Here is a 27,434-nt window from a genome sequence, read left to right on the forward strand (position 1 = left end):
GAAAGAAAGAAAGAAAGAAAGAAAGAAAGAAAGAAAGAAAGAAAGAAAGAGAGAGAGAGAGAGAGAAAGAGGAAGGGAGGAAGGAAGAAAGAAAGAAAGAGAGAGAGGAGAAAGAAAGAGAAAAGGAAGGAATAAAGAGAGAAAGAGGAAAGAAAGAAAGAGAGAGAGAGAGAGAGAGAGAGAGAGAGAGAGAGAGAGAGGAAGAAAGAAAGGCTAAGTGGGGATGGTGAGGCAACTCAATGGTTAAAAACACTTGTTCTTGCAGAGGACCGAGGTTTGGTTCCCAGCATCCACATGGTAGCTCATAACCCTCTGTGACAGTTCCTGAGGGTATGACATCTTCTTTTGGCCTCCCAGGGCATCAGGCACATATGTGGTGCACATGTACATGCAGGTAAAGCAGTCATACGGATAAAAAATAAATAAACTTTAAAGTTTTAAAGTTAGATCACAAAAATATCCTTGTAACCTGAGAACCAGCATTGCAAAATATAAAGAACTCCTTGAAAATTCTAATTGTGTAAAATAAAACATTACAATGTTTCATATATTATAGTGACTATACCACTCACTGTGCATAATTGTGCAACCACATCATTAAAATTATAGATTTTCCTGTTCCTACCTAGAACTTAGGTTTTAGCAAATAAACTACTGTCCAGGACATCAACAATGTTTCACAGCCAGCCCAGTTTATGCCGCTGTCCTCCCACCCTCAGAAAAGTCACTGAATATTCCCACAATGTCTGCCCTGAACACGGAACATATAAGCGAGCAGAGGCCCCAACTAACTTCAATTATATGGAATGATCTAATTCCCGAAGTGCTCATTTGATCAAGATTGTTATTTATAGATAAATTGTTTCTTATCTCTAAAGATAATCCAGGATTCCTCAGTGTCTCCAGAAGAAAAAAAAGTTATACTCTACCAAATCTGAATACCAGAAAAATCTAACTGCAGGAAAAAGAGGCTTATGCGCTACTGTTATACTGAACATTAACTCTTGAGGAAACACTTGGTGGTCTTTTCTGTCTTTATCTAACCCAAGATCCAAATAGCAAATACACATCTTAGAATTACATTAATGGGAGGAAGCCCCTTAAATTAGAGATGTGGTTTGATTATATAAGAAATATGTGCAATAAAAACTGAGACCAATTAAAGAGGCCATAGTGATTCTGTTAATGCAATTGGATTTATCTTTTTATCCTTTCCCAACTGTTTTGTTACCCACTATATATCATTTTTACAAAAAAAAATAAGCTGTAAAATACTAGAAAACTGGAATATTCATTTAAAAACTCACTTTCTCATTTATGGACACGGAAAACAAACCCACTGTATAACATTTAATTCAGACTTTAATTTCCAAGAAATATACTCCACAAAGCTTTCTTGAAGAAATGTAAGAGCTGTCAAAATACATATCTGTATTGTATTACATAACACATTATATAAGACACTATAACATAGCATATAAAACTACAGTTATATATTGTACACCATCATCATATTTAAGAAGTATTTAGAAGTATGATATTGGTAAGTAATCTAGAATCATTTTAAAGTTTTCATTTAAAGAGTTTCAAAAGTTACTTATTTTTGATTTCTTTACATGTTCCTTTCTTGTCTCTAGATGAAAATTAATGAGCAATCAAAGGCATCATAGAATTCTATGGTTCACTGATCACATACTCATTCACCTACAGAATGGATCTGTAGGATGGAAGTTTTAGTACAACATTTGCCTGGAATCAGATTATTTAAATAACACCTTGACTTCTGAATTTGAAACAAAAGCAATTACCACAAACTAAATTCAAACACTACAAGTGAAGATATTCCAACACGAAGACCTGAATGATTTTGTTTAGATTGTCAATGGTTGACTCATTCAGATTTTCTTCATTGTCATCCATGGTGTGCCAGACTTCCGGGAAGGGAGAAGCTATCAAGTGAAGAACCGGAACGCCTGGTACGAGAGAAGCAACTTTTAAGTTAGTACCAATTTCCAGGGGGTCATCTAGAAAGTGATATTTGTGAGCAAAGCAAGCGCCATATCTTATAAGACATTTGATAATTCATTGTCTTACATGGACATCTTTATGTCTTGCTTCAAGATAGCTTTATGTCTTGAAGTAGGAGTACTTTGAGGCTTGCCAAACAAACGTAAGGGATGCGAAGGCACCTACTGTCTGTAAGCTCTTGCTCTAGGAGTGAAAAGGCAAGACCTGGCTGATGTGGAGTTTACATCCTAGTGGAGAAATAAGCAGGCACATGCAAGATACAGTTATAAGCAGTGTTAAAGCGTTTCAAAAGTAACTAAATGAGGGTTGGGGATAAGGATGGAGGGTGGGCAGGGGGACTGAATGAAGAGCTGTTTAAAGCCAGGGACGGCCTCTCCCAGAAGCCAACATTTAAATCAAGGGACAAACCCAGGAGAAAGCAAGCCAGGCAAAGATCTAGGAATGAACACCCTGGGCAACAATCTTCCCTAGTGCAAAGGTCATAAGGCTTGTCCTGGTTAGGGAACAGCGAGAATCACAGGAAGAAGTGAGAAGAGAAGTGGGAGATGGTTTTGAAACAGAATCAGAAAATGGAAGTCCTTTTAGGTCACGGTAAACTTTCCATCTTACTCGATAAGGCAGAAAACCACTGGAGCTTTAAAATGGTATTAGCATAATTTGATTTACATTTTAAAAAGATGATTCTATTTTATGTGCAAAATAATTTGAGAGGCAATAGTAAAATTCAGAGACCAGTGGGGAGGCAACTTAAGGGTCACTGAGTTAATTTAGATTTTCACATCGAGACACAGGATATCTTGCTTATCAACCAGGCCACATCAAAGTTGTGCAAAGGACAAGAATGTAACTTAACTTTATGAAAGCCAAGGAAGGATATCAGTGGTTCTAAGATTTTCTAAATCTATTATGAGTAGGGAGAAATAAAGACCTCATCAAGAATTTAGAACATCTTTCACAAGAAAAAAAGAAGCCATGAATGATGATTTAATGGCTGAATTAATCGATTTATTATGCTTAATGACTCATCAATTACAGATTATCTCAAATCAGGGGAAATGGGAATTATTGTGTAAGTTTGGAGCTGTATATAAGGTTCAGCTTAGATATTGTCTTGAAGACTCGAATACACATGCAAGATGCAGCGGTTGAACTCAGAGAAAGGGCAGAATTAAGGACAGCTCCAGCACTCTGACTTGGGCAGCTGGATAAATGTAGATTGTTTACCGAAAAGGGCAAGACTAGGAAAGGAACATTCCATGCCACTTAGTCTTCCATGTCAATGAACAATAATGTGCTCTTTGATTTCATCTGATATCCAAAGAGAGAGGGTTGGTAAAGGGGAGGGGCTCTCTTTTTGTTTCGTTTTGTTTTGTCTGTATTTACTGTCTTTAATATTTTTCATACAATATATTTTGATCATATTCTTTCCCCTTCCCTGGTATCCCCACCTCCCTACCCTCGCAATTTCATGTTCTTTCCCTCTCTCTAAAAAAAGAATCGCAACAAACAAACAAACAAAAGGCTAAAAATACCAAAACAAAACAAGCAAAAAAAGCACTCACACACAAAAACATGGAGTCCATTTTTGTGTTGACCAATAGGGCCTGCCCTGGAGTGCAGTTAATATATTCACTGTTACTATTGGGGAAAAAAAGATTTTCCCTCGCCCAGCAAGGTATGAATTGCAAACAGCTTCTCAGTTATGGGTGGGACTGTGTATCTAATTATCTGGTAAGGGGACATTAGCTTATTACAAGCTGCATCTGAATAGTATCCGATCAATAGAGGCCAGGTAAAGGTGTGTCTAGATGTCTCCACATTATTTAATTTGGTTCAATTATCTAATGTCTATCTAACCAAAAGACACATGTTGGGCAAAAATCTCTTATAGCATAATATACATATTTCCTTTTAAAGATAAGCTCTCATTCAAATTAATTTAATGACTATTTTACATCCTTATCATCGAAAGCTCAGTGAATATCAAAGATGAGGGGTGAAAAGGATGGAAGAAACAGGGAGAGGATGGGGAGAACGGTGGGAAATGCAAGCATGACATAGCCACTGGCAGTCCTGAAATCACATCTGTGACCTGTACAAGATCTTCATAAGATCGGGCCCACAACATCATGTCATGGAGGATGGAAGGTCTCATGAGGTCTCACCCACTCTGAGAACTTACACATACTTATAATGGTTGCTGGAGGAGGGAAAGACTTCTATATCAATGGTGTAGGCACTGGTAAGATGTCTGTGAATAACCTCTTGTCTGCTCTCTTGTAAGCAACCCTAATGAAACCCACTGGGTCATTAAGATACATGAAAGGGGAAGGAAGATTACTTGGGAAAAGGGAAGAGGGTAACAAAAGAGGGAGGGGACAAGAGAGGGCAAAGGAAAATGAATGTGACCAAACTCCACTGAATACACATATGAAAATGTCACAATGAGACGCACTATGTACAATTAGCATATAATAATAAAAACAAAAATAAAAAAGGAATCCGTAAATGACACTGTTTAAAAATTTCAAAATACACATAAAAGATACAATAGGCACAGAAGGGAAAATGAACATGGACAATAATACACACACAGTTACCTTTTCTTAAAAATGGAATATGGTCATCTTGAATAATATTTCCATAACCAAAATTCTGGAAATACTTTCTCTCCAAAGAATGATCCTTGAGCAAACCCAATTCATAGAGTTCTTGTTCTGCAGGCAACAATCAGACAGTAGGTGAACATCTAGTTTTATCTGATCAAGACTTAGAATGCATCCTCACTTAGGGAGCTAGACATCTTATCACATAAGGAATTCTTCTGTGGACACATATCAGTGAACACATCCACATCTGTGACAATAAGTGTCTAGGCTTCACCTAGGTATATTATAGAGGAGATTAGAGACGAAGAGTCACACATGGCTCTGGCTTTGCTGGTGAGAACCTCTTCAAGGGTAGAATCTCAACGGAACAAGGGAGAGATTAAGGAGAAAATGAGAGTCAAAGGTGTTGGGAAAACTCAGGTGCAGATGTCAATTGGTCCGGACGGTGCATGGGGAATGTTTACAGAGGGATGCTGGGCTTAAAAGTGGGATATCAGAACGGAGTAGGATGAAGAATATTGACTGGCCACTCTGGGGAAAAGACATCTACTGTGACCTCTCTCAGGGATTTCCACAGTGTGGTTCCTGACCAGCGGCCTCAGCGCCACCTGGGAATGACTTAGAGATCAAATTAGCTGGTGTAATGTCAGGTTTAACGAATCCAAAATTCTGGGGCCCAGCCCTGTAATCTAGGCCTCAGCAAGCACTGGGGGATTCTGGTCCACTCTAACGTGTGAGAACCACTGACCTACACAACCCATGGCTCTTGTCATCTTGTAACATACAGCTCGTGTTGTACATCACCCGTATGCCGTCTGTTACAAGATGGTAAGAGACCATGAGATTAGGAAAGAAGGATGAAAGAACTCCCTAGCACAGCTCCTCATTTCTGTGATGTTAAATTAAAAGGGGAAAACTGTACCCACTAGGAAGCATGTGTAGTGGGATTTTTAAGAACATTGAGAAAGCCCCAACTACCAACCAAAATAATATTCCTGTTTGTCAATATTTATATCTTTTTAACCATGGGGTACATTTTTTTTCTTACACAATTAAAAACATAGTTAAAGAGAATCCCATGAAGGAGAACAGCACAATTGATTTTAATCTCAATAAAGTAAATGTATTGTTATGTGCATTTTGGGAGCAGAAATAAGGGAACACGTGGAGTTCTTGGAAAGGCAAAGGAAGAAAACAGGAGACCAAAAAGAGATGGGAAATTAAGTTAAATTCAAGAGATTCTTCTGGCATAATTTCTAAGATTCTGTAAATGTAATGTTTTGATGTTTACATTTTGAAATGGAATTCCATGCAGGAAAATAAATCGGGCCTGTTGACAAATTAGGAATGGTGAACTAATTGGTAGGGTAAGTCAGAAGTCAGCCAAGTGTTTTAAGCATTTAAAGAGTGCATTTAAATCACGAATTTTGAGTTTTAAAGAGTAGAGCTTGTCAGTAGGAAGACACAATATTTTGCTCTTTCATAACTGGTGCTTACCAATTGCTTGGAGTCTACTAAACCATCTGGTAGTCTTGAGGAAAAAATTGTGAAATGTTGGATTTGCAGCTCCAATTAAATCTAGTAAGACCAACAGATCCTAAGGGAGAAAAATATTACTTAATCACAGTTGCTACCGAAGCATGTTTCAGGTCCATTAATAGAGAAAAACAGTCAAAACTAAATACCTTTAACTACTTGAGAATCACACAGAGAGCTATATGAATGGACAATGGGTTTAATAATATTTTCTAACCACTGTAGAGAACTCTTTAGGTCTTGCTTATGTAACATGGATAAATGGCGATGTATCATACACCAAATGTGCATAACCAAGGATAGATTAGGAAGGCAGATTTGATGTATATTATATGAACTGAAAAAAAATACATTTGCTTTGCTTTCGGATGGGAGTTCAAGCATGTCTGATCTTCTATGTCATTATAATTAGGCGTTTCACTTTAATCTGTAATGATAGGGGTGCATGTGGACGGAAGCTATGACTCACGCAGCACGCAAGAAAAATTCCTCTAAAGGAAACTGTATACATCATGCTGCTGGATCGCCTTCTCCTTGTGTGGCAAGCAAGGCGCTCAGTTTAGCTAGTCTCTAAAGTCTCCCGGTTATAGCCTTCCATATTAAGCCAATGTTCCTTAGCTTATTTGACTCATAAAACCAGCAAGCTTGACGACTCCCTGAAGGCCACATCCTAGATTGTCTTCCCGATTTAGGTAAGTGAAATAATGTTCGGTTAACTACCTAGAGTGAAACCTGCCACATGCTGAGTAAATATTTTCAGACTTCACGATCCCTACGACAGCATATACACAAGTGACACATACATATACACGTATATAATTGATACACATATTCACTCATTTGGGGAAATGCTTGTTTGAAATAGGACATATTCATGAGACTAGGTAAGTTTCTGTCTGGGAAATAAATGGTCTTTTCCATCACTGTGGATTATATATCTGGACTGATAAATAACTACTAATTATCTAGGTCTCCCCTCCTTTTCCTGCCCCCTGCTGAGCCACTCAGGAACAAGTGAACGAGTGAGGTACTGACTACATGTCTTTGACCCATGGCAAGCTGCCAGTGTACCTGAGAAAGTCATGGTCACACGAGGCGTGTTAGCGAAACGCTTAGATGATACGGATTGTTCATGTGATCCCTAGGGTGAAGGCCAGCACCATGAGAAAGACCGGGGATGTGTACAGCAGAGTGGAGGGGTCAGGGAGAATGTGGAGACCACAGGGAGGAAGGAAATTCCAAGTATAGCACAAAGTTCTAAGCTGGGGTTGGTGGGTACTTATAAGATCAAGTATGGGAAGAGAGTCTCAGAAGAGGATTTACTGGCAGGGCATAGAATGAGGATAAATTGAGGTTGGAGCTAGACCCACTACTTAGTAATAGCAGCAGAATTTTTAGGCATCCTTCAAATGTCTCTACCCTCCCATCAAAAATGCCAAATCAGCCCACCCCATCAAGGTGACCATTCCTGCTGCAGTCACCATACTACTTTAAGCGCATGGGAAGTTCCTCACTCCATCCTTTTTGCTCCATCCCCTGCGATGCTCATTCTCCTCTGCCTGAAAAAGGCTTTCTCTCTCCACACCACACAGTACTTGGGGTGGGGCTGTGCTCGCAAACTGAATCTAATGATTCTTTAATCTGATTTTCACATCATTTTAATTAAGCTCAGCCAAACACAGCTTCTAACACAGAATCATTCTTTTTAGCTCTGGGATTCCTCAAAAATCCAATGCTTGCCAAGGAATGTTCTACAATAAACAGTGCTCTGAAGATTTCGTGGCAGTTCTAAGTCTTTACTTGGTCTTAGAAGCCTTTTCTCTGGAGACACGGACAGAGTTATAGAGCCAAGGTAACTCAGACTAACCATGCCATGCAGTTGGTTGGTGCCTCTCGATCCAGGAGGGTGTGGGGTTGATGCCATCTTCTGGGCTAAGTGCCGAGACCCATACAGAGAATCTCGAGGAGACCAGTGAAGAAAAGCCTCTTCTCCATCAAAGAAAATGAGCTGGAGCGAGAGATCTGGCTTGGAACCAGAGACATCCTGGTAAAAAGTACAATTTGAAAAATAAAGCAAAACCAATGGAAACTCTAACGCCAACCAATCCCAGACTCCCAAACTATATTTAAAAAGCACTTAGTAAGGACACAGTGACCTGGGGTTTCTTCGGAGGTATCTATGAACACTGTATCTCCAAGATGGGTTCATGGTGATCATCAGTGGGGAAAAAGGAGCAAAAATGCTACAGTCAATTAAAACTCGCATTCTTTCCTAGTAACTGAGCAAAAAGATGTTCCACGAAACGAAGATGTCCAAGCAAGTGAAGATGTGCCAAAAGTTACTTCACACCACTTCCGTTCCAAACACCATCAGACCATGCAAATCCCACTCCTTCTAAAACTAAATGTCTTACATTTGGTCTTACTCCGTAGAGAATAGTTAGGCTGTGGAGCTGCTGTAATGCACATGGCGGCATGCCACAGAACTCCTCTTCAGGTGCATGGGTGGCCCCAGCTGCAGCCTCTCCTGGGCTGCACCTCTTGGGAGTGTCCTACATCCTGTGACCAAGAACTGGGAACTCTCTACAGGGCCACCACCTCCACAGCTCCCCAGAGGTTGGCTGAGGTTGCTGTAAAACCTGCACCACAGCTCCACGGCTCACTCCTCCTTAATCCTGGTTGATCCTTCTCCCAGCGGCCAATGTTGATCCAAGGCCACTCCCTACTCGCTGACCTGAATGCTCATCAGATGAGGTTCCACCTCGGAATGTGCTTCCTGGGTACCCAACCTAGAACAACTGGGTACCTTCTTCTCACCTCTTCTTCTCCAGTACCTAGAACCCCAGGACTTCATCTTCTCTGGCTTCCTGGATTTTTTTCTCCCTTATTTTTGCTGGAGCAAATTTCAATAACACTTTTAAAATGGAACAGTGCATAAGAGCAAATATTTTAAACACATTAAAAAAAGTCTTTGTACTGTGATTTCATGTGGCAAATGATTTTTTAAAAAAATTAAGGCATAACGCCACTGTTTCCTAGCTTCCAAGATTCCTACTGAGAAATCCATCATCATTTTCATTCTTGCTACTATTATATGACCTGGGGTGACCCCACAAAAGAACTCAATATTATTTTACTTTGGTTCTTTTTCTTCTTTCTAGAAAAGATATCTCATCTACTTCAGAATTCTATGTTCTTAGTGACTTTTTTGAATAATATTTTTAATTTCAAATTTCCTAGAGCGCTTTGCTAAGACGTGATTATTCTGTTATTAAATACTCTTGTTTTGCTTCATGAATATGAACTCTCTTGTCTCTAAGGATTTTCAAGTAATGTCAAGCTATCTCCTGCCCCTTGCACGATTCTGTTTCCTCCGCCTTCATGTTTCAATTTGCATAATTAGCTTTTCTTGCTTTCTTCCACAGTGGAAACTGTTTGCCAATATCTGGCCACACCTGCTGTTCATTTGTATTGAAGAACACGGTACCAAAACGTTCACTGGAGACACAAATCGGTTGGTTTTACCGCGGTCACTTCAGAGCAAGCTTGTGTCTATTCGATGGTCTCATTTAAGATCGCCAAATGTTCCCCCTTGGCATCCCTTTCTGTGGCCTCTGCATTCTCTGGAGAAGGAGCCTCCAGTCCTCTGTCTGCTGCTGGCTCTCTGATGCTAGAAATGAAGACAGGCTGAAGGCCTCGCTGCTCAGCATGCTGGTCACCTGATCTTGACTTCCCTGGGGATGGCACACACATACCCATCTCACATCCCTACCGTCTCATTGCCGGCGACAAGTAGATACAGGCGTCAGCAGTCAAGGGACAAGGATGTGCCCCTGACAACAATGGGAGGCCATAGCAAAGGCGCGAGGTACAAGATGTCAATATGTGATTGCTGTCCTGTTACAGGAGGTCGGTGGGAAGGGCTGCAGAGAGCTGGGACAATAATACCATCTGCCAGGTCTGAAAAAGCCTGGGTTAAAACCGGTCTTGCTGAACATAGCGGACAATGAGGACTACTGAGACCTCAAGAACAATGGCAATGGGTTTTTGATCCTACTGCACGTATTGGCTTTGTGGGAACCTAGGCAGTTTGGATGCTCACCTTACTAGACCTGGATGGAGGTGGGTGGTCCTTGGACTTCCCACAGGGCAGGGAACCCTGATTGCTCTTAGGGCTGACGAGGGAGGGGGACTTGATTGGGGGAGGGGGAGGGAAAGGGGAGGCGGCGGTGGGGAAGAGACAGAAATCTTTAATAAATAAATAAATAAATAAATAAATAAATAATACCATCTGCCATCCGGACCACTTCCCATTACCACTTGCCCCATTCATGATAGCAAAAGAATGTACATCCCACAAATTCAGACAAAATCAGCTGTAAACAAAGCTGATACAGTTTGCATTCGAAATTAGCCCATTCTAACGATTGCTCCCATCACCCCTTACCTCTAATAGAGACAGTAGTTCAGAGACGGCATACAGTGCCTAAAATAATTTCCTGAGAATCCCCATTCAACACTTCAGACATTTCTACTTCTTTTCTTTTTGCTATTACTGGTACTACTATTATAATGATCATTGCCTTTGTGGGGCAGCGTCTCTCTATGTAGCCCTAGCTCGCCTGTAACTTGCTGTGTAGTCCAGAATGGCCTCCAAGTGATGCCAGCCCTCTTCCCTCAGCCTCACGAGAGCTGGGATTACAGGAATATACCACAACGCCCACCTTGGCCCTCCCTATTTCTCATACTAACTGCAGGTGTGTGCTATGTGGAAAGAAGGCGAAGTGGGTCAGCTAAGCAGAACTATGCCTTCAAGTCGCATCTTGTTCACTCCGTGTCTTTCTGTTAGAATCATCAGCATGAAAACTTAAAATGGCATGTCCAGTTATGGATTCCCTCCTCCACTGCTGGGATGGTTGCAGTTCAAAGCGGGGCAGGGCAGTACAAAGGCATCGTAGAAGGCTCAGAAAACAAAATAAAATGTGAAACAAGTATTGAAAGGATATAAACAATCCTTGCTTTCTTCAAGTTCTGAATATCCAGCAAAAACAGAACCAAATATCTCTATTACTTCCATTACAAGATAAACCTTTTATTTCTATACTCTCATTGTATCAAAGGCTGGGCCCGTCATAAAGCCCAGGGTAGCACTGGCTGCCCGTGAACAAAGCTTTTGTATTCACTTCGTCGTGTTTACTGTTATGAGCAGTATCAGAGTAAAACGTCTCGTTTAGCACTTTCCCCCAATACACCCTTTAGGAACACAGAGAAATAAATCTGAAATAAAATCTGAGAGTCCCAGAAGCGTTCTGAGCTTCAGGCATAACAAAAGCTCTGCTATGCTATGAAAAGCTAAGCCCTGATCCGCAGGTACAGCGAAAACACATTTCTGCCTTGGGCTTTACATCTCGGTATGTCTGAATTACTCACAGGCTGGAGATCTCCCACCGCCCTCCCCCAACTCCAGAGTCACCCTCTCCCAGCAGAAGGTTGTGATGTTTTACGGCTGTGTAAACAAAGAAGAATAAGCATAGTCCTCTATGAAACATAACCCGCATACTTAAGCCTGCTCCATCCTTCCTTCTACGTCATTATTTGCAAAGAAACAGTTGTGTTCAATTGGATTTGAGCTGTCAGTTAATGGACACACTGTCATCTGTCTGTGAATTACATGGGCAGTATTACCATGCATGCGATCTTCCAAACACCACTCCTTCGATCTCTTATTTTTTTTAACAAATTATTTTAAAATGTACCCCAAAGCTTTGATTTCCAAATGACTTTTCCTCCAAAGATTCTAGAATTCACAGAGTCGCTGCTATTTTTTTTTTCATCCTAAAAGTCAGCAGAAAGAAACATGTTACCTTCAAGGAATGGAGTTTCTTGTCTAAGGCACGAGCAAGTTCCAACATCATTGCGCACGGCACAGCGGAATCAGTGGCTCCCACAAACACTCTGTTGTTCCATCGAGGGAAATATTTGGAGTCATAGTGGCAGGCAAGGACCAAGTGCCGTTTAGCTTCCGGGTTAAGAGTGCTGATGATATTCGAGAAGGACCGTTGCCCATAGGGTGTCTCACTCAAGAAGGTGTCGACTTCCACGACCCACTCAGCCTGAAGTCTCTGAATTCGCTTTATGATGTGCTGATGGAAACAGTAGTTTTCATTTGTTAGCTATGTCTCTAAAATGGTAGGTGATGCCTCCTTTGGTTACTGTCAGAAACAGAGTCTTACTCTATAGTCCTATAGACTGGAATGAAGCTAAGTACCCTGGGCTAGCATGGAGTTCATGCTTCTTCCTCATCATTCTAAACTGGGATTACGGGCATACATGCTCTGCATGCTTACTGGCAGAAATAACATTATTATTGGTTGTTATTTGAGTTCATAGCAATTGAAAGGAAGAGGCCAAGCTCCCTCACTCCTAACCTTTTGTCGACTTATCCAACCCACTCAGTTGTCAATACTTACCAACACTAGCAATCTGCTGTGGATCTGTTTACATCCCTCTCCTAGATCACACAAACTTCGCCAGCATACAGGTACACATACATATTTAAAAGAGGGAAGGGGTGTTCTTTTGTAGGAAAAGTGGCCCACTTTACATAATATTCTACCCTTGCTTTGTCCCCTTAGCAGTCTATCATGGTCGAGGGACAAATCCAGGTCAGCACTCCTAGAGACTACTTTGAACATTTGTAAGAATCAGGGTAGTCTGAGAAGTTAAGCATATCAAATCTCTAAGCCTCCGCCCTAAGCTCTCAAAGCATCATAAATGGCAGCTCTGTGTGCATGTGTGTGCACATGTGCCAAATACACAAAATTTGTGCTCCAAGTCCTACAGATGTTCGTGTGGAGTGAACACTAGTGGAAGATACAAGCACCCACCTGCTGAGGGTTGTAAAGTTTCCACGGCAACAGATGGATGGGGATACGGTCAGGCTCTGCCTAACGTAAGAATCAATAAGTAACTCTGACCCAAGTCTTTCTTCTGTATCCAAGCTATGTCCAGACCGGATTCTCTCTGCACTGTCTCCCGGCCACTCTGAGTCTTCTGAGCAGCACAGTAACTGAGGCAGGAAGCAGGAAGTGGAAAAAGGAACAGCATGCTAGGGACTGGAAGTGTCTTCCTTGAGAATCTAGTCTTATGGTGTGAGACGTGAGGGAGGAACTCATCACTATTGCATTTTGCTTTTTCCCATCCTTATTTTTCCTTGGCCTCATTTCTCTCTTTATATTTCTTTATTCCCCCTCTAGTATTGTGTTTGTCTTTGCAAGGGTACCTTATTAAAAACATTTCTCAACCTCAGTCACAAATCAGACATTATAATAACTGACAATTTGTCCCACAGCTAACATCTAGGAAGGAGGGACACTGAGTTGATGAACAAACAGCTCACAATCGCTGGAAACAAATGGAGGGATTTTCTTTTCCTTCCAAAGAAACACAAGATTTTCTATTCCAGCCAAGTCTTGTGTGGCCTACAGCCTGCTGATGTAACATGACACACAGGCAGAAAGGGCTTTGGACAAACTAGAACAGGAAGCTTCCAAGGAGAGAGGAACTTACACAGAGGGCTGGAGGCTCTGAGACTCACCATCAATCTTGAAGAAGCCAAATAAACAGAGGGATCCCTTTGGTCTGTGCAGCTGCTAAGTTAGTCTTTACCTTAAACAGAGTTTTGCATTCCTCCCCTTCCTTTCCGCTATGACTCTACGTGTTGTCCTTTCCCAAGTCATCAAAAGAAGCATTTAAAGCTTTTTACTTCGATTTACTTTGCTATTCCCCACAACTCCTATGCTATGCTATGCTCTGCTCGCAGAGATCTGTTCCGTGAGCAGTTGGTTGTAACAGTAAATGTGGGTTAGTGTAGTGAGAATGTGTGAAAGTCACATGACCTAGAACATCAGTTGTTGGACTAGAGAGAGAAATCACTGTGCAGTTAAGATGAGTTTTTCCAAAGATGAAAACGAGTTATCCCTAGACTTTGTACAACTCCAGAACATCTGGTGTCCAGATGACAAACCATTCCCTAAAATGGCTTCTTGATACCAATAGTAGCCTGAGAAGTGAACTGAGATTTTAAAGTATCTGTCAAAGGTTATCTGTTAGCATTGTTTAGAAGCCTCACCCAGAACCTCACTTCTCATCTCAGTAAAAACCTCAGTAAGATCCCTGAAGGAACCTTTCTGTATGCAACATATATATTTTTAGTTCTCTTAGTAACTAAGATTAAATTAGGATACTAATACTCATGGTGTTTTTCAACTTTCAGATTTATTTAGTCTCTATGTTTCCGCCAGAAGGCTGAAGGGAATTCCCCCAACCACTGCTTTTATCACAATATTCCTAAGGTTTAAGCATCATTGCCTCCCTGACTCAAAGGGACCAAAGACTTGCCCTCCAGGAATGATGAAGATACACTATTATCCGGCATTCTGATTCTGCTGAGCCAGCTCTCTAGCGGTGTGGGAAGTCCTTCTGAATATGTGTTGTTTTTATTGGTTTATGAATAAAGAAGCTGCTTTCAGCCAATGGCTTAACAGAACACAGCCAGGCTAGAAAAGCTATATAGAGAGAGTAGGCAGAGTCAGCAAGAAGCCATGTAGCTCCACTGGAGACAGCCGCCAGCCGCCAGTGGAACCTTGCTGGTAGGCCATGAGCCTCATGGTAAAATATAAAGTAACGAAAATGGGTTAAATTAAGATGTAAGAGCTAGCCAATAAGAAGCTGGAGTTAATAGGCTAAGCAGTGATTTAATTAATATAGTTTCTGTGTGGTTATTTTGGGGTTGAACAGCTGGGAATAAATAAGCAGCCTCATACAACACTCCGGTGCCTGAATGTATATCCTTTAAATCCTAACAATACCTGTGTATGCTGTTTATGCCGTATGTTCCATAAATGACAGAGCTTCAACAATGTTCACTATTTCATGGCCTTCCAGAGTCCATAAACAAGGAACTTGGGCTTCAAGTATGCATATATGTATCTGAGCATAGACAGACTTCTGAACCAGCAGAGTGAGAAGATGCAGAAGGTGAAATCAAGAGAGTATCATAGCCCTGGATTGTTTTCTGATGAGGAGCTGAGGACTTTGGCAAACAAGAATTCGGAGCATTTAAGAAAATTCTTGTGGGGCAGAAGTTCATTTACCTTTGATCTAGTTTTCCCCAAACCTCCAGTGATAGAAAATCAAGCAGATCTGAGTTCAAATTGCTAGTACACACTTAACTGTAAATAATACATCCTGGGAGAGTAAGGCAGGAGGATTGTCTCTAGTTTAAGTCCATCCTGGGCTACATGGTAAGTTCTAGGCCAGCCTGAATTGAAGACAGATACTGTGTATCAAAATATATATATATATATATATATATATATATATATATGAATAAAAAGAAAGGAAAGGAGGAAGTGAGGAAGGGAAGAATGAGAGTTAGCCATCTTAGCATCATCACCATCCTGCCACGGCCCAGCATCATCCACGGCTATAATACTCACTTGATTCAACTTTTACATTTCCTTACTCCATTGGTTCAGAAGGCCATCTATCCTCAGATACACATATATTCCTTAAGGCTGAAAGTTCGTTAGGGTCTCAGTAGAGAAGCTATTCAAACAAAAAGCAGGAGACTAAAAAGCCAACAAACACGGTTGCCAAGGTTACGATTGGAGGACAGAAGCTACACCGTAGATAAAGAAGAGCAATGTTTTGGGTGAAAGAAACATGCAGGCACAGCGGTCGTTGCCAAGGTTTTTGTCTAAGAAGTTGAGCAAGTAGAATATTCAGTAAGGGGCTTTGAGAGGCCAGTTTCCTTCCTTCCCAAGCTGTCCCCCTGAATGGGATTAGTTCGAAAAAGCAGACATGGACAGGTAGGATTTCACGTTGCTCAGGCACATTGACACAGCACAGAGAAGTTCAAGATCTAGCCCCGTTTATGGCTTATTCTACCCTTTATGGCAGCGTCATCCGAACCACAGCAATAAAATCAGTGAACCTAGGAACTAGTTTAGTGGGTCACCATGAGCATTTCCTTCAATTCACAAAATAGAATTTACAATATCCAAGTAAATTACAGATAATGAGTAGTTTTCCAAAAACTTAGGTTACAGCTAAATATATTGCTATACATCCTCGTCTGTGAAATACACAATAGGTTTCTACTGTGGGTCAAAGTAAATGTTTGAAAAGCTCAACTCTAGACAGAAGCTGATCATTGTGCACAGCCACACACACACACACACACACACACACACACACACACACATTTCCCACAAGAGGAAAGAAAGCTAGCAGCTCGGTGACCCCCTCTTGCCTCGAAACTGCTAAGCAAGCACTATAAAAAAAAAAAAAACTGTTGAAGTCTGGACTCTAGGGTAGACAAAAGTTGGTTAGCAAGCTAGGAATGTGTTATTGAAGTGACCAAGAGTGGAGGAGTTAGTATCCTGTATTGTTGCTGCTATAGCCAAGACAGTGATTTCACACTGTCTTGAAACTGATTTTCAGTGCATGGGTATCGGGTATTGCTCAACCCAGAACAGACATTTACGCTCCGATGTTCAACTTCCTTGACTACCTCTGCTAGTGAGTAATGAGATGTTGTATCCAGATATTACACAACTCAGAACTTTAACCATCATCTTATCCCCCAAGGTAAGGCAAAGCATCTAAAGCCTTTAGGTGAGTGAGCTATGTTCTTACCTGACGGGCGGAATAGCTTCCGGGTGATCCTGGATAGCGTTCTATCAGCAATGGTCTCAAGTCATTTTGCCACATTTCAGAAATACTGGTGCCTTCTGCAACTTGGCGAAGAGATGAATAATTCAGATGTACTGGCTGATGGTGGTTCTGCAATTAAATAAAATGATTTGGTTCTAATTGCATATGATAAGACAACATGGTACATCTGTGATTTGTAGCCCTAAAATCACAAAATCAAAGGAATAAGGGTTATGTCACATGAAATAAAGGACTCAACTTAAAATCGGCTCCTTGATTCTTCCAGATTTGACAAGTTGTTTTAAAAACAAAATTGACAGTATGCTTTTATTGTGAGAATTTTTCACACACTTAAAACCTGTGCAACTTAAATGTTTTTTTCTGGATAATTGCATTATAAAACTAAGGTGTAAAAATAACAATTATGGGCTGGTGAGATGACTCAGTGAATAAGCACTTGCCAACAGGCATGAAGACCTGATTCTGTCTCCGGGACTCACATGGTGGAAGAAGAGAATCGACGCCAGCAAGGTGTCCTCTGATCTGCGCATACGCACCATGGTACACACACACACATGCACACGCACACACATGCACATATATACACACACATGCACATGTACACACACCATGGTTTACATGTACATACACACATGATGGTATACATGTACATATACACACATCATGGTTTACATGTACACATATACATCATGTTATACACATACATGCACGCACACACCATGTTTACATACACATTTTGATTTTTAAAAAAGTTATCTCATTCATATTTTTTAGTTATGTACTGAACTTACCGTACTGTAAATGAAATAACAGTTAAAATTAATTTCACCTTTTACCTTTTAACATAGTTGCTAGAACATTTTAAATTATATTCCTGGGGATTAAAGAGATTGTTCAGTGGTTAAGGGAACTGGCTGCTCTTCCACAGAACCTGGTTTTAATTCCCAGCGCCTATATGGTGACTCACTCATACCCATATAAAACTTTACTCCTAAAGAAATTCAATGCCCTCTTCCTGTGTCTGTAGGCATAAGGCATGCACGTGGTACACAGACATACATGTGTCTGTAGGCATATGGCACATATATGATACACAGACATACATGCAGACAAAATGCACATAAACATTGTGCTCACTAATTCTGTGTCCACTTGACACAGGCTATAGTTACCTGAGAGATGGGAACCTCAAGTAAGAAAATTCCTATAGGTAAATTTCATAGTGATTGATGGGTGGGCAGCCCACGGTGGGTGGTGCCATCCCTGACCTGGTGGTCCTGAGTTCTATAAGAAAACAGGCTGAGCAAGCCATAGAAAGCAAGCCAGTAAGCAGCTCCCTCTAAGGCTCTGCATCAGCTCCTGCCTCCAGGTTCCTGCCCTGTGTGAGTTCCTGTCCTGACCTTCCTCAGTGATGGACTGTTTGTTACCTGGAAGTGTAAGCTGAAGTTAGCCCGTTCCTCCCCAAGTTACTTTGGTCATGGCATTTCATCAGAGCAGCAGTAACCCTAACTATGACACACATAAAATATAAAATAAAATAAAAAGACTAGTCTTAAAAAAAACAATAGTGGGGTGGGGGGACTGGAAGGAGAGAAGGGAGGGGAAAGGCCAGGATTAAAATAAATAAATAAATTTATAAAATATAAAACTGTATGCCTGCAATCTATTATTTCATTTTAAATTTATGTGTGTGTGTGTGTGTGCACACGCACGTGCACATGTATGGTGTATATATGGAGTTCAGAAGACGACCTCAGGTGTTGATTCCCACCTTCACCTTGTTTAAGACAGGGTCTCTTTGCTGTTTTGTTTACTACATAGGCCAGGCTTGCTGGCCAAAAGCTTCAGGGCTTTCCTGTCCCAGTCTCTCATCTCCCCGTAGGAATATTAGGATAACAGGCCCTCACGCTACCCAGCTAGCTTTTACAGGGGTTCTGGGGATTCCAACTCATGACTTCATGCTTGCACAGTGAGCACCACTGGGCCTTCTTCCTAGTCCTCAATATCTATTTCTATCAACCTGGACTCAGGGGATAGATGAAATTCCTCTCAACCTGAGTTTATAACTGTATAAATAGGAGCTCCTTTAAATCATCAGCTAAATTACCTTAATATTCTATTAAGGTTTATAATACTCTTTGTTACACTTATATATTAAAATGAAACTTAAAAAGCTAAATAAACCTGATGTTGAAATACATATCCTGAATATGACTTACACACGCTGTATTTTCTTATGACCTCAAAACTGATGAATCCGTCACTCATTACAAGTTTACCAGGCGCGCAGAGGAAAGTGGCACTCCTCCTCAAAGGGAAGTGGATGGTTGATCGAATGACTTCTCCCCTAACGAGAATGATGAGGGTGACATAAGGACATTGAGTCCTCTGGAATTCCAAACAGAAATTGAGAGTGTTCTGGCCATCTCCCGGTGCCTGCCAGGATTAGTGTTAGCTGGATATGTCCAAATAATCACGCAGGTAAGTCACTTCATATGGACCACCCGTGCAGCTAGTGAGAGCCTGCGGAATTAGAGACCTTGGCTGCCTCGTTGCTTATATCCCTCTGCACTTGTAGATGGTCTGATATTACTCTCCAGTGTTTATCATGTAGAGAGCAAGGCTGTTTGAGCAGATATAATCTTTGAACTCAGCACCCACCGCTAACTGTAACTCTGGCTGGGGTACTTAACCTTAATGAGGCTCCATTTCTTAGTCTGCAAAATGGAGTTAATACCTACATCCAAAGGGAATTAGAACTAGATGAGTGTATACATATATACACACACATACATATATACACACACATATCCTAGTAAATAGCCAATGTGCTTGTTTTCTCTGTCATACAGTAAAGAAGTAGAGGACGTTAGACTGGGATAAGACACTTGGAGCTAATCTAGTCCAACCTCCTTGACATCCACCAGTGGACACTTAGGTTTGGAGAAACCAACTGTAGGCAGAGCTGCAGGTAAATCCACGGAAAGCATCCTGGTGGGTGGGTTCCCAACCCAGAGCTCATCCTGCTGCCTCATCTCTGCTCTTCCACCTTACTCTTGAATGTTGACACTGTCCCTGGATATATTAAGGTTTCTGTTTTTTTAATTGGGAATAATACATTTTAAAGTATATTTCTGGGCGGGCAGGGAGATAATTCAGTGGGTAAAGGCACCTGCTGCCACGTCTCAGGGACCTGAGTGTATTCTCCTGAACCACATGGTGGAAGAAGAAAACCATCTCTTGCATGTGGTCCTCTGACCTCCACACATATGTGTTAACACAATCACACACAGAGACACACACGTTTAAAAGTATATTTCTTTCATATATCACTCGCAGGGATAAAAGATTCAACTAGAGACTTTACATACATCTAAACTCATAGGATGGCATAAAAGCAGAAACAAAACTGGAGAACAAAGGGAAGTAATAGGTACAGAAGGAAAGGTTGCAGAGTGTGGGAGGTAGAATGTGTTCAAAATGCCCTTAAGTTGCCCTACACACCAGACAAGTATATTTCCTAAACAAATTTGTTATTGAAGCCTTTAAACTCCTTAGTACCTCCAGGATCTAAGCCCTCATGTTAAACAGCTCTTAAAGAAGAAAGCTGAAGCTAAGGGACAAAGCAACTGAAATGGGAAGTGGGAACCAAAGAAATGGGGCAGAAGGGGAAATCTCCATGGTTGTTCCTTAACCACCCAAGGAAACATGTCTGCCTCTCTGTCTGCCGTGCAAGCCCCATGGTGTGCTGTTGGCTCCCATTCATTGCTTTGACTATCTAGCACTCAGTACCTAGCAGCCAGTACCAAGCATCTAGTACTTAGCATCTAGTACCTAGCATCCAGGTACTTTGAGGTTCTATATTTAGGATCTTGGCATCCCAGCAATGCAATCTGCCCTTCACACTGTTTCCCTTCCTCTTCACCTTCAAAACTCCTGTCTTCTTCAGGCTTCAGCCTGAAAGCCACTTCTCAGGTGGTGTGCTCAATGTCTTTACTTCATAGAAGTTACAAGCTCTAGGAGAACTAGAACTGTCTCCATCTAGAATTACAAGGGCATGGTTCATATTGAGGACACAGTAGTTACTGGGTAATTTCAAGTAATGAACAGATAAACTAAGCGTTTTTCTAAAACTGTCTTGGCTATGAATGTGTGTTTCCATAGTAGAAAAGTAAAAATCACATCTCTGTCTTCATAAATGCTAATCCAGCTGATTGCATAAACAGGTAGAAAAGCCAGAAGACACATGTGGCTGCCTGTTGCAAGGGGACAGGAGATGTCCTGCTTCCGGGTGATTACCTGTTTCGACGGGACATGTCCTGATTCCAAGTCTACCTGTTGCAAGGGGACAAGACATAGCCTAGTTCCATGTTTGGGAGCTTTATTTTAGTTTCTGCTTAATGTTCCCAACAACTCAGAGCTCATTGGCCTGGAGCAGTCACAGTGACAAATAAGAACTCCATGTCAAACTCTGTTTCCTGGACCAGCAAGAAGTCTTAGTGGCTAATGGGGTCTGCTGCCAAGTCTGATGACCCGAGTCCAGCTCCCAGATTCTGTACTGTAGGAGAGAACTGATTCCAGCCATGTCCTTTGACATTTCCTCCACATCACATAAATAAATGACTAGACATTCTTAGTCACACCCCTATTTCTATTCATTATCTATCGCTCCACCCTTTTGCACTCATTACAGATGGTTGTGAGCCACCATATGGGTGCTGGGAATTGAACTCTGGACCTTTGGAAGAGCAGCCAGTGCTCTTAACTGCTGAGCATCCACCCTAGAGCCAACCAAATCACTGTGGCCAGAGTTCTTCAATTCATGTCCACAGTGAAAAGAAATCAAAGTTATGTTTAATTACATGCTTCATAGACGCTTAAAAAAATCTCAAAAGACGTAAGAAAAGCAAGAATAAAATAAATAACCCTCCAGCATCTCTATATTGGTTCCTTCTCACATTGGTGTGGCACAGTACCAAACAATTTAAGAAATGAAGGGTTCCATCTCCTCAGTTTGAAGGCCTTTGATGCATAGAAAGCATGGTGCGAGGAGCACATGAAACAGCAGGTCACAGTATAGCCACAGTCAGGAAGCAGAGGGAGGTAAACAATGTTACTTTGTTTGTTTGTTTGTTTGTTTGCGAGCCATATGCTTTCCTGCGGGAGCTTCTGGTGAATCAAGGGACCTGCATAACTGACTGTAGTTGTTTTGCTTTCAATGTTCTCCAAGAGTGAGGACGTTTGTTATTTCTGTGATTTTGCGGATGCTTCTGCTCCCAGAAAGAAGGGGGAAGGGTCTCTATATTGAAACACACTTATAAAATCAACCATTTTTGTGGTTTAGCTCAGGAGGTTGAAGAGCAAGAGAGTAATTGAAAGTTTCTGTTCAGGAGCATCCACGGGTCTGTCTGCTGAACTCACTATCGGCTACTAAGAGTTGTCATCCTGCTTTCGTACACAGCATCCTTTGCAGTTCAAGGGTGTGATGCTTAAACATGGATCCTCAATTCGACAGGGTGTAGGAGCACCTGGAAGACAAATCTCCGTGCCTGTCTGTCAGGGACTTCCTAGATTGGGCTAACTGAGATGGGAAGACATTTCCTAAGTGTGGGTAGTACCATTCCACACACTAGAGTCCTAGACTAGACGAAAAGATAAAAACAAGCAAAGTACCCAGTACTCAGGAGGCAGAGGCAGGGGGATCTCTATGAGTTCAAGGCCAACACAGCAAGTTCCAGGACAGACAGCTAGGGCTACACAGAGAAACCCTGTCTCGAAAAACAAGACAAAACAAAACAAACAAAAAAAAAAAACTTGTTTCAAAACAAGAATGAGTAAGAAGACAAAAATGGGAAGAACGGGTAGGCTCGGAGGACAGGGGCTGAACCCAACACAATATTGAAGCTGGGTGTGGAGGTGCACACCTGTGACCCCAGCACTCGAGTGCCAAGGGAAGGAGAATCAGTACAAGCTTGAAGCCAGCCTGGTCAACACAGTGAGGTCCAGCCCTATGACAGAGCTTCACAGTGATACTCTGTCCACAAACAAACAAAACAAAACAAAACCGCACTAAACCCAATGGCAAATGTAAACCCCAAGCTTATTCATGGTTTATTTCAATTGAAAGGTACTTTGACAATTTCTGTTGGTGTCAACATTCTCAGAGGAACAAGGCTCTGTTACAGCCCTGGCCTTGTCTTTTCATCCAGGCAGAAAGGACAATGAAGTCTGCTCTAGGTGACAAGAATCTTTCAGCTAAAACAAACCTGTGAACCAGAGATCCTGAAACATCTCCCATCTAATCACATGGTCCCAGGCCAGAGGGTTTCATTACATAATTTGGACAGGCGACCTAGCTTGTGAGGGAGTAGAAGTTCCAAAACACTGAACGTAAGGGGGATCTTTACAGAAAAACAGCCAGTTCAAGCTTCTATCTTTTGTGAGCCTTCCAGACTAAACGTTTGCTACCTGTAAGTTCCACTCGGCCAGCACTTGGGAAACGTGTGGGAGCCACAGGCAGTAGAAACACAAGGGAAAGGAGCTGGAAACTGACCAAGATACTGCTTTTTTTGTCCAGTGGGAACAGGCTTGCTTCTTAAAATCAGAACAGCAAGGAAACACAGCAACTGAGGGGCCAATCCCAGCTGCTCATTTAGTAGTTATGTCTAAGAAAGGCAGCCGAATGTGTAAAACGGACGCCGTGACTCTTACCCACCAGACAGATTCCCAGATGGGAGTTGGCTTTCTCATCTACTAACACCCAGGTCCTCGCTGGCCTCTCTGTCCCTGCCTTGAAGTCTCCTGCTTCCAGACAAGTCACAGGGGTGGAAAAGTGGATGGGTAATAACTGAGAGGATGGGGAAGGGGAAACCCTAAGGACTTGAAGAATGAGATGCGGTCCAAAAGCATATACAATGCTGCAGAGAACAGCTAACAGTTTCTGACAGCCTACTACGTCTCATCTCCGCTTTATTGATAGAGATTTGCGAGCAACCTCAACGTTCAAGGTGAAGAATTACCAACTGATGATGGTTTCGCAATCTATGCTTTCAGCAAATTTTATCAGCTTCAGTAAGATTCAGGGCATGCTATCAATCATATTAAACTGTATGTATAATACAATATGAAGCAAAATACTTATGTATATTTATTTTTAAAATGTATTGAGCTTTAAGGTAAGACAGCCACTGTTCTGTTGTGCATGCTCATTCTATCCTTACAATAACCTGAAATGTTATCATTGTCACTCATCCCTATAAATATACATCTGTGTGCGTGTCTGTGTGCATGTGCGCATGCACACACATAGAGGGGCAATAAAACACCCGAAAGATTAAAAGGAACTGTCTAAAGAATGAAAATGTTTGTTTCCATTTTACAATATTTTTTTGTATTTTTGGAGATTTTTATTGATAGAGATTTAATTGATAGAGATTTAATTTTTTGGAGATTTTTAGAATAAGTACATGTTACATTCACAACCGGGACACTTCAAGTGAAGCTGCACCCATTAGTTCGTTGAACTCAACATTCCTCTTAAAACACAGGAAGCTTTTCAATAGCCGGCAGCTCTCGTCTAAAGGAGAATTAATTTGATGAGATTATCTTTCAAACAATTAAACCAAAATAATGGGTCTGTAGTAAAGAACCAGGGCTGGCGTGAGGGAGGGTGGGATATGGGAAGAGTCCTTCTAGATATACACCAACCTTCAGCCTCACAGTGACTTTAAAACTGGAGGAGGGAGGTCAAGGAACCAGAGTCTAGGGATGGGGGAAGAAACAATGCCCCAAACACACTTCCTTATTCAGAATGCCAATGAGGGTCTTCTTGACCCAGAGAGATAAAAATAGGGTTCAGGTTAGGATTAAGAAAGTTCTTTCTCGGTCCTCCAAACTACACATCAGCACACACACACACACTGTTCCTTGGTCAGCCAATATTTGTCTACCTTTAAAAAGAAAGAGTGAGAAGAAACAGATAGAAGAGAACTTAAGCCAAATTCTAGCTCCTTAATTCACTAGTTTAACAATCCTGTTTCCAGGTCTCTAAATGGAGATAAACTCACTCTTCCACGGGGTACTGTGAAATTCAAGTGAGGTGGTTTTATATATCTGACTAAAGCACCTACATGTCAATACCCTTCAATATACATACATTGGCGGACCCAGCTGGGAGTGTAATCATCTGTAATGTTTCTAGGCTTCGAACCATTAAATCATGCTTCTAAACACAGCCATAAAGCAGGGTTGATCTGCTTTTGCCCATTAGATGCCACTAAAAGAGACACACCTTTATTTCCAAACAAAGGCAATGGATTTCAAAACCGATGCTTTCGCTATCACACGTCTCCTGTGGGCAGGCCTGTGCACCAAGAGCACACCTACCGCATCTGATTAAACTAGCCAGGCATCGTAAAAGGCAGGAAGGCGTGTGTATCTCAGTGTGGACTGACTCACCTCCCGGGCTACGAAGCGGAGCTGGCTGCCCAGCAGACTTTTATGAAAAGAAGCAGGAGAAATGTCATGGCTGACTGTCACTTTTGTGCCCTTTGAGAGCGTTTGCTTTCCCGGGGAAACAGTCCTGAGAGGCTTCTTAAAATAAAGGAAACAGAAATTCACATTGCAGAAGACAATTCTCCAGAGTTAAATTCTCCTTAGTTTGGAACATTTTAAGAATCACAGAATCTTCTCCCACCTAGAAACACCCCTGCCCACTACAGGTGCCCACAGACAGGCCCTGGGTGTGGCTCGGCTCCTTCCAACCATGTCTCACCCATTTAGAGCTCTCTTAAAGACACCTTAGCCTGATGCCATATTCCATATAGTCTAGTTTGAGTATCCCCCTCCCAGTGCTTGACCTCCCAGGTGCTCCGAAACAGTGGAGAAGAGGATTTGCTCTCTGCTTGCGCAGCACTTTGGAGGCCTTTTGGGAAGGAAACTGTTTTCCTCATCCTGTAGTGACAGGAATCAGCTTTTCTCACCGTGCTAGGCTCCCTCCCGGGGTGAATGGGGGTCCGTTGGGAGCCCTGAAGTGAAGCTCGCTGAAACTGAGCTCACCTCAAGTGGGCCGTTCATACACATGTGCATGAGGCTACCCGGGAATGAGCATTTCAGACGGTCTGAAACACTGAAAGCTTTCTGTCATTGAGGAATGTCGTCCAAAGTTCAGATCCCTAGACGGCTGCTGTCCTTAGTTTCTTTAGAGGCATACCATTTTACTCCCAAACCATCAACATTGGCACAGCCCTTAGCAATTTCGTGATTTCAAAACTGTTGAGCAAGAAAAGGAAGCAATTATGAATCTATTTTCTTCATGCAGAGCGACTTGGCAAATCATTTTTATTCTGAATCCCTTAAAAATGAGATTTCCACAACTCAATTCATGTCTCTGAAAACACCTAGCGCCTCTTTTAAATTTAAATATCTTAACAATACGTTGGCGCTGAGTCCACAAGGAAACTCAGTCCCCACACAGAGCATCCTTGAATGTACTAGTTGGGGATTCGCGGGCACACCCCTAGAGTAGTCTAGGCACTCAGGAGCTCCTGGAGCGCGGGGATCGATGTTGTCCAGGGTCGCGAGTGGGAGGTGGTGCCCCAATGCCCCTGTTCTTGCACAGCCAGCGAGACACACTTCCTGTGCCTATCAACACCCCCATTAGAACGATGCCAAAGGGAGGCGGGTGACATCACCCAGCCCCCCAGGCGTCTCCAGCGCAACCCCGAGCCTAGTCCTGGCGCCGAGGCTTGGGAAAGAGAGCGCTGTCTCTCAGGTGCTGGGATGGGGGCTGGACGCCTGGGCAGGGGGACAGCATCCCTGACCTGCCTCTGGCTAGTCCAGGAGGAAGTGGCCCAGTCCCGGGTCTTGGCACCAAGAGCCATTCAAGTACAGCACGCCGCAGCGGCCCTCACCTTCTCCTGCGTCCAAGCAGCGGTGCCAGGACTCCCACTCCCGGCTGTCAGGGACAGGAGCAGCAGGTGGAGAGTGCCCACGACGCGCCAGCCTTCGCCGCCTGCCATCTCTGCAAGAGTATGTGGGCGCGGATTCCCCGGGCGGCCGGCGGTCACGAGCCCGGGAGCGCGCCTCGGTCGCCTTCCCCCTTCTCCACCCTTGAGTTGACTGTGCCCGCCTCCCCATCGCCTCCGGTGGCCTCCCGCTGAGCCGAGCCAGCAGAAGCCAGCAGACCTCCTACCCCCCCCCCAGCCCCCCGCCAGGCGCCAGCAAGCCAGGGGACTGGGATGCCCTGGGTGACAGGAGCTTCCGAATCCAAGAAACAAAGAAAGCCACTTCCTTATCTTGGAGAGGATGAAAGAAAGGAAGGAAGGAAGAGCGTGGAAAAACCTTTTCTGTGATTCCCAACGCTATAAGAGGGAGTAATAAAAAGGAAAGGGTTTAACAGACGTGGGGGCTGTGAGTTTAGACACCTCTTTATGTTTGAAACCCGGACCGAGTCAGTATTTGAGCAATGCTCTGTACCAGGCACCGGTCCAGTTCCTTCTAGGCGCTCGTATCTGATCTGCT

General features: G+C 42.4%; 1 protein-coding gene across 2 annotated transcripts; it reads right to left on the reverse strand.

Moving 5' to 3' along the window:
• Positions 1-1,344: 1,344 nt before the first annotated feature.
• Qpct (glutaminyl-peptide cyclotransferase) lies at positions 1,345-27,021 on the reverse strand. 2 transcript variants are annotated; one of them, XM_050163544.1, is made up of 8 exons: positions 25,971-26,100; positions 25,371-25,505; positions 16,875-17,021; positions 12,038-12,316; positions 8,041-8,217; positions 6,135-6,234; positions 4,629-4,745; positions 1,345-1,973 (listed from the first exon to the last, which is right to left on the reverse strand). In XM_050163544.1, exons 1-8 carry the CDS (start codon positions 25,998-26,000, stop codon positions 1,828-1,830), a joined length of 1,131 nt encoding a protein of 376 aa, XP_050019501.1. In that variant the 5' UTR covers positions 26,001-26,100; the 3' UTR covers positions 1,345-1,827. The 2 variants fall into 2 exon arrangements, with proteins under 2 accessions (XP_050019501.1, XP_050019502.1); XM_050163545.1 differs by lacking the exons at positions 25,371-25,505; positions 25,971-26,100 and adding an exon at positions 26,825-27,021.
• Positions 27,022-27,434: the final 413 nt, after the last annotated feature.

The sequence above is a fragment of the Alexandromys fortis genome, unplaced genomic scaffold, assembly GCF_014885135.2.
Source record: "Alexandromys fortis isolate MF-2015 unplaced genomic scaffold, M_Fortis_MF-2015_v1.1 scaffold_136, whole genome shotgun sequence".
In the NCBI taxonomy this organism is placed as follows: domain Eukaryota; kingdom Metazoa; phylum Chordata; class Mammalia; order Rodentia; family Cricetidae; genus Alexandromys; species Alexandromys fortis.

What these genes read in the sequence shown, in the direction of transcription:
- Qpct (XM_050163544.1), bottom strand. Translation starts at nt 26,000, where the DNA reads ATGCACATGTGTATGAACGGCCCACTTGAG. An exon ending in AGAAACTCCATTCCTTGAAG is followed by an intron (nt 8,218 to 12,037) that starts GTAACATGTTTC and finishes ACTTTTTACCAG; the next exon opens with GATGTCTCTGGTTCCAAGCC. An exon ending in TATTCCATTTTTAAGAAAAG is followed by an intron (nt 1,974 to 4,628) that starts GTAACTGTGTGT and finishes CTCTCGTACCAG; the next exon opens with GCGTTCCGGTTCTTCACTTG.